General features: G+C 32.8%; 1 protein-coding gene across 8 annotated transcripts in view; it reads left to right on the plus strand.

Annotated features, from left to right (window-relative positions):
- Positions 1–11,073, plus strand: part of TBC1D19 (TBC1 domain family member 19) — a 138,044-nt gene that overhangs the window by 40,057 nt on the left and 86,914 nt on the right. For 6 of the 8 annotated variants that reach the window (XM_032495325.1, XM_032495314.1, XM_032495346.1 and 3 more), the window contains 4 exons: positions 3,558–3,632; positions 4,676–4,739; positions 5,722–5,768; positions 9,592–9,702. In XM_032495325.1, the coding sequence (XP_032351216.1) occupies positions 3,558–3,632; positions 4,676–4,739; positions 5,722–5,768; positions 9,592–9,702 (297 nt within the window). Of the gene's footprint in view, positions 1–1,649; positions 3,398–3,557; positions 3,633–4,675; positions 4,740–5,721; positions 5,769–9,591; positions 9,703–11,073 lie in introns of those variants that run through there. The other 2 variants (XM_032495350.1, XM_032495330.1) reach the window with 2 other exon arrangements.

Genomic DNA, 11,073 nt, shown 5'->3' on the forward strand with positions numbered 1-11,073 from the left:
AGAGCATATGCTTAGCGTGCATGAGGTCCCAGGTTTAATCCCCAGTACCTCCTCTAAAAGTAAATCAGTAAATAAACCTAGTTACCTCCCCTCAACCCTCCCCCCCCCAAAAAATGCATACTTATCTTGGATCATCCCTTCACTGTCAGGAAATTCTTATTATTTCTGACGTCTGTGGAAATGATTTATCCAAGACTTCTATGGAAATGACTTTAGACAATCTGACTGAAGTTCTCACAAGGGGTACCTTGGAAAAATCCTGCCAGTCTTGTCATTGGGTCATAGGTATAGACAGGGAATAGGGAAGACATGGCCAACTACAGGGTCACTTTCTTTGATTATCTTTAGGAACTTCCAGGAAGTGGTATGTGTTCTGTTGTCTGCCAGAAGTTTTGATATATCTAGCTTCCTGTTTCTTTGCTTATTGTTTTATGTTTTCTGTGGTATATGATCTATAGACTGATACAGCCCTTATGAACTTTTTGCAACATGTCCCATACTATTTGTGTTTCTGTCTTATCCTTCCCACCCTCACTATGCTGTTTTATCCATCCTTTAGTGGCATGTTTAATGGGCACCCAATAAATATTTGTTGAATTAGTGTCTTTTTATTATTTGAAAATTCAGCTATTACACTTCATTTCCCCTGTTCTGGCTATAAAAATTTGAACTTTTCTGATTCAAACATTTTCTTCCTCTTTCCTTCCCTCAGTTTTTAGTTGTGTTCGTTCTTCTGCTCTGGATCATTTCCAAGTTTCTGCTGTAGCTGTGGAGCACAGAACAAAATGATAACTGAATACAGATTTGTTCTGTGTCGCTTTAGTTCTTCATATTTTTTCCATTCTACTCTCATGGGTTCTTTTAAAAAGTTTCCTCATTTGTAAAATGAGGGTAATTATACATATTTCACAGGATTAATAACATGTAAACACGTGTAAATCACACAGCTCTGTTTCTTAAACTCTTCATTCAAAATGCTTTCTTCTAATATCTAATTTCTTGTCTTGGTAACTTTTTTCTTAACTATTTTCTCTACTTTACATCTAACATGAAATTTAAATTTGTTAAATTGAAATACTTGGTACAGTGGGATATCCATTTAGGAGAATTATGATTATTCACTTAAGATTGTACTTTATAGAAAACACCTGAAAAAATGTTTTTGTTAAAATAATTTTTTAAAGGATAAGTTAAATATGTCTCAGAATATCTTGTCAAGATATAATTACAGAAAGTATCATTCTATTTTAAATGTTTTTTGTAGGTTTTGTGCTGTATTAAAATTATATATTATAGTCTTGAAAATTTGTACAGTATATATTATGAGCCACACATAAATGTCTATTGTAATTTTAATTTTATTTTTATATCTGAGGGTTATATTGTCTTTTTATCCACTCAGAAGCCCTTTTATTAGTGTTTGAAAATGAGGATTTTTAGAGCCATAATTCAATAGCTAGAAATTTAGTCCCTCATATAATAGGATAAATATTATAAATTCAGGGGTTGAGTTTTTAATCTTTATATAAATATTATTTTTATAGTAATGACTGAATTAAAAATTTTTTAAATTAACTTTTTTCATACCTGCTCCCCCCACAATATGGAGTTGGGGGAGCAAGTGACAGAAGACTTACTAGAGGAGATTATTTTTAAGCTGAGATCTGAAAGTTGAGTAAGATTTATCCAGATAAATTGAAAATAAGGATGTTGAGAGTGGAAGTGGGTTGTATTGCAGTAATTAATGTTTGGTTATAAATAATGTACCCAAATTTTAAGTTTTGGATCTAAGAATTATTTATAATTATAAAAGAGAGAGAGAGAGAATCAAAAATAAGCCAGTAAATGGAATTAGTTTGGGGGGGGGTGGAATATTTCATGCAATTTATTAACAGTATTCTTTTATTCTTAAAAAACCTATTTCTCTATATTTAGTAAACAAAGCCTTATGCATTTCACACAGCTCTGCATTTCTCCTAGGTGATTTTTTTTCTGTTCACTGATTGCATAGGCAGTTGTATCAAAGTGTTTTTTAAATGCTTGCAACATAGCTTAGAGTAGAAATCTGTTCAAGTATTGAGAAATTATTATGTGCTAGATAAAGTGTAATATGTATTGTGATAGGTGGAGGACGAGGTGCTGTGAGAACCCATAAGCAAAGGCACCTCATACTCTCTGGGGTGGGGGACCAGGTAAGAGAAGGCTTAAGAGAGGTGAAGACCTGAAAGGTGAATAAAATGTATTCAGATAAAGTAGAAATAAGGATATTGGGATGGGAGCAGAGCATGGAGAGTACTTTCCAGATACAGAGTAAAGTATTTAAATATGTGTGTTAAAGAAGAAGCTGTGAGTGATGATAGTAAAAGCTGTCAGTTACTGAATGGTTACTATTATCATTATTGTGTTACCGTTCAAAGCACTTTACATTTTTAATCTTTATAACAATCATGTAAAGGAGCTATTATTATTCTACTTTTATTAACTGGTTGTAACTGTTCTTTATAAATAATGCATATAACTCATTTTCTCCTCACTTGATCTAAATTTTGGAGCTTTGATGTTATTTTATTTTGGTTTTAGTGAGTCAGAAGTGGCCTGTATATTTTAGTAAAAAAGACCAAAAAGCTTATGGCATTTTAGCTTCCATTAAAAAGAGTAGCTTACTAAAATAATGGTACATATGGATAAGCAATTTATGACTGACCATTCAAATTAACTTATTCTTTCAAGTTTACAAGAAATACAAGGGATGGAGAAGAAGGTGTATCAACATTGTGAAAAAACAGTAAGACCAACCCAGATTGTGACACATTCTAAAAGATAACTGGCCTGGACTCCTTAAACAAGTCAATATGAAAAAGAAAAGGACAAAGGCACTCTAGATGAAGCTACACTGAAAGAGACATAACAACCAAATGTAATGTAATGAATGGATATTTAATGGATCCTGGATTTTTAAAAAACTACAAAGGCATTTTGGGGACAATTGGAAAATTTTGTATATGGACTAAATATTAGATGATACAAAATATTATTGTTAATTTCCTTAGATGTGACAGTGGTATTCTGGTTATGTAGAAGGTTCTTATTCTTAGAACATTCATGCTGAAGTATTTAGGGGTAAAATACCATGTTTGGAAAAATTACAATATAACAATTCCTATGAAATTTTATTTTACTAGGTCATTAATGGGATTTATAAAATGCTTAAATCTAACTTACCTTTTTATTTTCTGCTATTTTCCCTTATAATGTTTATCACTGTCTGACTTGTTGATGTATTGTTTTTTATCTGTCTTTATTCATATCCTCCACTAGAATGTCAGTTCCGTGAGGTCTGAGGCCTCCTGTTGCTCACAGCTTCCTTCATAGCACTAAGGATAGTATCTGGCACATGGTAGGCAGTAATCAATATTTGTTGAGTGACCTAATGACTAAAGATTACCAATCTTAACCATCTTCACCATTTCTGTGTAACTCATAGTATCTTTAATTTTTACTATCAGTTTTGGTATTGTCAACCAGAAAAAAATAATAGATTGTTCCTTATGTTTCAGGGAAGTTGGGAAAAAAGAATTTTGAAGAGTTTAAATAGTATGTGCACTGAACTGAGTATCCCGTTGGCACGAAAGGTACTTTTAACATTGAAGTATTTCATTGTGAATCAGCTACTAGGAGGTATCATGAAGGTATAACTGTTAGGCAGATTTTTTTTTTTTTTTACTAATATATCGGTTTGTTTTGACCTATAGAAGGCCAATTACGTGGGTGTATTCTGTATAGATTTCTATTACGGATGCTGTCACAGTTTTTGTAGTAAACCTATAGCTTGAAAATGAAAAAAGCGTAGGCTCTGCAGTGCAGCTTACTTAGAGGTTTGGCTATAAAGGTTATAAATGCACTTCAAAGGTCTTAGTTACCTTTAGTCTCTTTGCTCGAATGTGCTGTCATCTCTCTGCAGAACTAATACTCAACATTTATGTGTCACTCTGGGCTTTGGGAGGGGAAAGATGAGAAAAGAGAGAAAAGCCACTTGCGGAATGTTCTGGATTCTCCTGGCTGCTCACGAGTAGGAGAGAACAAGTTTCTCTTCCCTTCATTCTCCCTACCTGCTGTTTATTCCCTGCTTTTAGGCAGGATGTAGTGGATGTACTTTGGATAATATCCCAGCACAAGTCACTCAAGGCACCAGAAGGATGGCGTAAAAAATAAAAAAGATAAATTTATATGGAAAACTGTCTAAATATGTAGTATTGTGTAATATACTGTCTTTCATGTAGGAAGACGATGCTACTGACTCCCAGCCACACTCTCTTGGCCCGTCCCCCTTGGGTGCTTTTCTGAGATTGCGGGATGGGGTAAGAGATGTAGTATGTGGCTGAGGAGCAGTTTTTCTTTGTGAACCTCTACTGACCAGTACAGATCATTTACCTTCTATTCTTGGGCTCATTAACACCATGTTCTAACTGAACCCTTGAGACTACATATAATGTAATAGTTAAATAATAATAATTTAAGTGTAATTCCAAAAAAAATCTCACCATATGTAATGAAATTATTTTTCCTTGTGTGATGGTAGCTTCCTTAAGCTTTTAGATGAGGTATTGATTCTTATTTTTCAGCTGTATTGCCTAACTTCACAAAATGAAACCAATTTTAAAATTACCTTTTTTAGAGGCCAGTTGGAGAACAGAAAGAGCTTCTCAATAAATGGAATGAAATGGGAACCGATGAACCGGGTATATGAAAACTTTCTTCAAAATGTGATAATGGGTGAAAAATGCTTTCTTAATTGTGGATCCAAAATAACAATGTTAACAATTTCGGGGGGAAGATAGCAACTTTCCCTCCCCACTAATTTATTGTCCTCTGTTTTGTTTGCTTAAACCTCTATTTTGCAGTTTAAAAATTTCTAACTTTGGTCAGTGTTCTCAATTATTTTGAGAATGTTTAAATCACTTATCTTTTTTTAAAGCAGCATTTGAAAACATTTTTATGAAATAGTAAATTAAGTCATTCAGTGGATTTCTCAGACTTACAATTAGGGTAAATCTTTTTCAAGCTTTAATTACACTGAGATGTTAAAGGCAGGTTAAATGTTGAAAAGTTTTAAGACTTCTAAAATGTTTTTAAGAATTTATTTTGGTTCATTTTAATGTTTAAAATTCAGTCAATCAATTTTATAAATGTATAATGAGTGACAGCTATATCTCCTTTATTATGATAAACAGATGTTTGTTATTATTTAGGTAGATATGTACATAATTCCTCACAACTCCTTAAAAAAAGTGGGAGGGCAAAAAATACATTTGTAATAAACGAAGCAGTGCATTATGGAAGTTCAAAACGGAGAACAGTTCACTATACAGTGACAGCAGTTCACTGAGAATGCATTGTTTGTATTCTAAGGACATTAAGAATTCTCATATGGAAATTTCATATTATATTGACATTGTTTTCCAATTCAATTACAAATAATCTTACAAATTTATGAAAGGAGGACTCTTAGTTTCTTCTAGAATATGTCATCTAGGCTGTCACAAAAAGAGACTTTTATTCTTGTTGGCCCAGTACTTAACACCTTGTATGACAAACAATTGATACTCTGCAGTTGTTTGAGTTCATCAGTTGCACAGCAACATATAAAAGAACCATTAAAATTTGTTATAAGCAGTAAGTATAATATATTAACTGATATTTTATCTATCTTATTAATTCTAGATTTAAGCCTTTTCAGACCTGTTTATGCGCCTAAGGATTTCCTTGAGGTAGGTTCTATGGCTAAATATACATATATTAATGAGATAAAAATGTAAAAGAAATGATGATATAAGAATTCTCCAGGCAGAGGAATCACCATGTGAAAAACCCCAGAGCCTTTGAAGCAGTGGAATAACATGATCAGATTTTTGTTTGGAAATTGCTCTTGCAAAATACATTAGAATGTGGAAAGATTAGAGGCAAGTAAATCAGTTAGGAAGATTTGATTAAAAAATAGTGATTGTAAATCATGTAGCCTGCTGCCTGGCACATACAGGTGCTGAGTGAGTCTTTTTGTTTTTTATTGCCCCCCTGTTCTAGTAGTTCAGGTAAGACAAGGTAAAGGTCTGCACTGAGAAAATAGCATTCAAGATGGAAAGAATTCAACAGACTTGAGAGATTTTAAGGAAGATTTAGGAACTGATTAGATCAGGGAGTAGGAAAAAAATCAAAAATAAGGATGACCATTAAGTGTCTACATTGGGTAATTGGGCAGAAGTAACTTGCTCTCTCAAGACAGAGAGCACTGGAGGAGGAACAGCTCCATTAGTGAAGATGATGAGCTTGATTAAGTTTGAGAGGCGTATTGAGTATTCAAGTGGAGCTCTTCAGTAGGCTCTAATTATTTTAATTCACCCATCTTTGAGTCCACTTTTTCTCTTGTACCTTACATGTAATCCATCAGCAAATCCTTTCAGCTTTACCTTCAAAGTGTAACCAGCATCCAGCCACTTCTTATCACCACCATTCTTATGTCACTGGTCCGAGCTGCCATCTCTTATCTGGACTATTTCAGTAGCCTCTTAATTGCTCTTTCTGCTTCTCCCCTTGCCCACCTAGACTCTGTTCTTGACAGAGTTTCTAGAGAAAACCTTGTAAGTGCACTTCTGAAGAGGCTACTTTTCTGGCATCCAGTGGCTTCCCAACTCATTCTACTTAAAAACCAAAGTCATGGCAGTGACCTAAAACACCTTATTTGATCTGATCCCCCATCACCTCTCTGAGTTCATCTCCTGTTACTTTTCTTCCTGATTTGTTCTTCTCCAGCTCCTTTAGCCTGCTTGCTCTCCAAACCTGGCTTCCTCCCTTTGAGGACCTTTGCTACTTGTTTTCTCTGCCTGCCGTCCTTTTCCCCCAGATACCTGTGTGTATATTCCTTTACTCCTTATGTCTGCTTAAATGTCACATTCTCAGCATAAAGAATATGGTCAATAATATTGTAATAACTCTGTACAGGGAGAGATGGTTACTAGATTCACCACGATGATCATTTCATAATGCATGCAAATGTCAAATCACTGTGTAGTACACCTGAAACTAACATAATATTCTGCATCAATTATATTTCAGTTTAAAAAAAGAACATTCGTGTTAAAAATTCAGACACATACACACAAAATTGTCATCTTCTCAGCAAAGCCTTCCCTGGCTCCCCTCTTTTGAACTCCTTATAGCCCTTTCCTACTTTGTTTTTCTCCATAGCATTTATCCTTATATAACATACTGTTTTTCTGTTTTGCTTATTGCCCGCCTTTTCCTACTGGATGGAAGCATTTTTCTCTGCTACAACATAAAGTCAGATAATTGAAAAGACTCACAAGACTTCGCCTACATAAGGCTTTCTTTCAGGAAGAGAAAGAAAGCACATGCAAATATAAAGATACAAATTTCCAGGCACGGCTCCCAGGGCCCTTTCTCAGTTGTACAGGATGCACTTTGTCTTTAGACTATGAATTACTAAGATACAGGCAAGACACCTTGGTCTTGGGAGTCAAGGCACAAGTCTTCTGAGGGGTCTTTTATATCGGGTACAAACTAGCAATCTGCAAATTTTCAATAAATAATGTAAATAAACTGATGTGGAGTGCCTCCAGGGGACATTAAATATACATTATTAATGACAAGTTAGTGCATTTCATCCCATCTTGGCCAAGAGTCACTACCAGATGTCCAGGTATCCCTGAAGATAAGATAAAGCCACCACAAACCAGCTGCAAGTTAATCTTGTCCTTAACTACTCCTCTCCAACAGGCAGTGCAGTGCTTAGCACATAGTTGCTCAATAAATAGGTGTGGAGTGAATGAGTAAATGAGTGATTGACTCTCTCACATTTGATTTTTATTTCTTTCCTGAGCCTGCTGTCTCTGATACCAGTTTGCCAGCATAAAACAGTCTTAGAAATTATTTCAGGACTTTCAGAATTGTAAACAACATTTAACTTTAAAGGAAAGTTAGTTTGGTTTGAAACTGCCTTTATGGTGATAGCATTATTTCTCTTAGCTTATTAAAGATTTCTCCCAAACTCTTCCTTTTCTAGCACTTAAATTTCATGTAATTTTTATATGGTTATTTTTATGTTTCTTTCTCCTTAATAATCATAGCATTCTGTTTTCTTAAGGACTGTTGCTGAATTGATCCTTTTATGAGTCATGCTGGATTCTTCTTTAACTCAAGAAGGTTTCCTATAATCATTTCCTTAGTTACAGTTTCTACATTTCTAATATTTTCTCTTTTCTATTTCCCACATATTCATAGTTTCTTTTTCTTTTCAATTCTGTGCTTGTGAGTTTCCTGTGCAGTATGATCCCTTATTTGCATAATTAGACTAAAATTGTATTGTTTTATATTAGTCTATATTTAACACTGTTGATTTTTTGCTTTATCTTTTTTTTTTTAAACAAATACGATTGATATTTTTAGTTTCAATTTAGTGTTTGCAGTTTTGGGAAACTCTTTTGACCTTACAGCATATTCCATTTTGTCAGCCATTGCTTGTCAATTTATTCACACCTTCCTCAGATATGATGGTGTGCTGTCATTATAATCTCCTTCACTGGAATCTTGGTGGTTTCTTTTCCTCAAGAATTTCCATTTAAAAATATTTTTAAAAATTATTATTTGCTCCCCAAAATGTATGTTAATTGTTAGAAAAATGAGAAAACACATATAAGAAAATTTAAAACAAAAATTACTCATAATGCCATCATACAGCAGTAAATACTACTATATTATAATTTTTTAACTTAATAAGTATGTTGTGAAATTTTTCTCATGTCATTACCTACATTACCTATATAACTGAGGCATATTACACTGTAATTTATATGAATTAACTGTAATTTATTTAGGAAATTTCCTCTAATGGAATGTTGTAAGTTGTTTCATATTTTCCTGTTAATGAACAGTATTTCCCTGACATTTTCTCTGCACTGTCTCTGCAAACAGCTTTAATTATTTCCATAATCATAGTCATAGAAGTGAGATTCCTAGATTAAAGGATATCTAATCTTTTTTATTTACTTAATTTTGAAAAATATCTCAATGGTTTTTCTTGCTAGCTTGGCTTCTGAAAAACATTTTTTTTCTCTTTGGTTTTGGTTTAAAGGTGATACCTTGTGATGTTATTCTGCCATCTTTCTATAAACCTTGTCAATATCTGTTTTTAAAAGGGTTAGAGATGGTTCTAAAATTTTCTCTGGCAAATATTACAATCAAGCAATTTAAAATTTCCTGTCATTTTCCCTGGTAAAATATTATAGTCAAACAATTTTTATTTTTTCTTCCCATCAAAAAGTTTTTCTTTCTAACTAAATTTTTAACTTGTCAGAATTTCATATGGTAGATCGTTTGTTGGAATATTAAGTTAAAAGCATATTTATGGTATTTTAACATTTTAATACTATTTTATAGTTTTTAGAATGCAATTAAAGTATATACGTAACTCAAATAGTTTTTATTTTGTGATGATACACCAAGAATATCACTGCCAATTTTATAACTGTAAATAGTCTATGAAGAAACTAACCAATTTTGTTGGATTTGTTTTTAAAGGTATTAATTAATCTTCGCAACCCAAATTATGAAAATGGTGATTCTCTTAGTTTCAGGACTCATTTGGGTTTAATCCAAGTTCCTCTCAAAGTAAAAGACATCCCTGAATTGGTAAGTATAGGCATTTAAAAATAAATTAACATATTTTAGAAGACAGCTATTAGAAAAATATCGTAGTGCAGCATATATCTAAAGCAATAGGAGAATCTTAAATAAATTAAATAATTGCTTTTGCTTATTTCTTATTTTAATAAATGGCATAGATTTATAAGACATCTTGTTGGTATGTATTGCTGATGTATGGCTATAAAACAGATTGAAACAAATTGTGAATTTTGTTTAAAAAATTTTAAGAATGTACATTTCACTTAATTCAACCAACCTTTATTAAGCTCATAACATGGTGAGGCACTGAGAGAGATAAAGGAACTCAAAATGAATTAGAGATATCTTTGCTCTGGAGACTGTCACATTTTGGTAAGGAAGTTAGTTTTAAAATAGAGTAATTGTAGAAAGGTGGAGAGATTTCCTGCTGATGGAGTTAAATTACTGTCACTCTTTCTTTTGTTAATTACTCTGAAACAATAGGGAGCACAGAAATGTAGACATTGTCTTTGGTGAAACTAAGAAACAACTTGTAACTCTAAGCTTTAAAAAGTATTAAGATAAAGAGATCAACAGATGACTCAAACATGAAGAAGGTCAAGCCTTAATGCCTCTAAAAGATGGGAGGTATGGATGACAAGTGTGCTGATAATCAATTTATTATCTTTCAGTTCCAAATCTACCTTTCTTTTTTTTAAATTGAAGTATAGTTGATTTGCAATACTGTGATAATTTCAGGTGTACAGCAAAGTGATATATATTTATATTCTTTTTCAGATATATATGTATATGTTCTTTTTCAGATTCTTTTCTATTATAGGTTATTATAAGATATTGATTATATATGTATATATATAGTTCCCTGTGCTAATACAGTAAATTCTTGTTGTTTATCTATTTTATATATAATAGTATGTATCTGTTAATCCCATATTCCTGATTTATCCCTCCCTACCGCTTCCCTGCCTGGTAACCATAAGTTTGTTTTCTAGGTCTGTGAGTCTGTCTCTGTTTTGTAAATAAGTTCATTTGTATTTTTTTTTCTTTTTAGGTTCTACATATGTGATATCATATAATATTTGTCTTTCTCTATATTACTTCACCTAGTATGATAATCTCTAGGTCTATCCATATTGTTGCAAATGGCAATTATTTCATTCTTTTTTATGGCAGAGTAATATTCCATTGTACATATATTATATATACCACATCTTGTTTATCCATTCGTTTATGGACACTTGGGTTACTTCCATGTCTTCACTATTATAAATGGTGCTGCTATGAACATTGGGGCGCATGTATCATTTCAAATTAGAGTTTTTGTCTTTTCCTGATATATGCCCAGGAGTGGGATTCCTCAATCATATAGTAAGTCTA

This window comes from Camelus ferus, chromosome 2, assembly GCF_009834535.1.
Source record: "Camelus ferus isolate YT-003-E chromosome 2, BCGSAC_Cfer_1.0, whole genome shotgun sequence".
Taxonomy (NCBI): Eukaryota; Metazoa; Chordata; class Mammalia; order Artiodactyla; family Camelidae; genus Camelus; species Camelus ferus.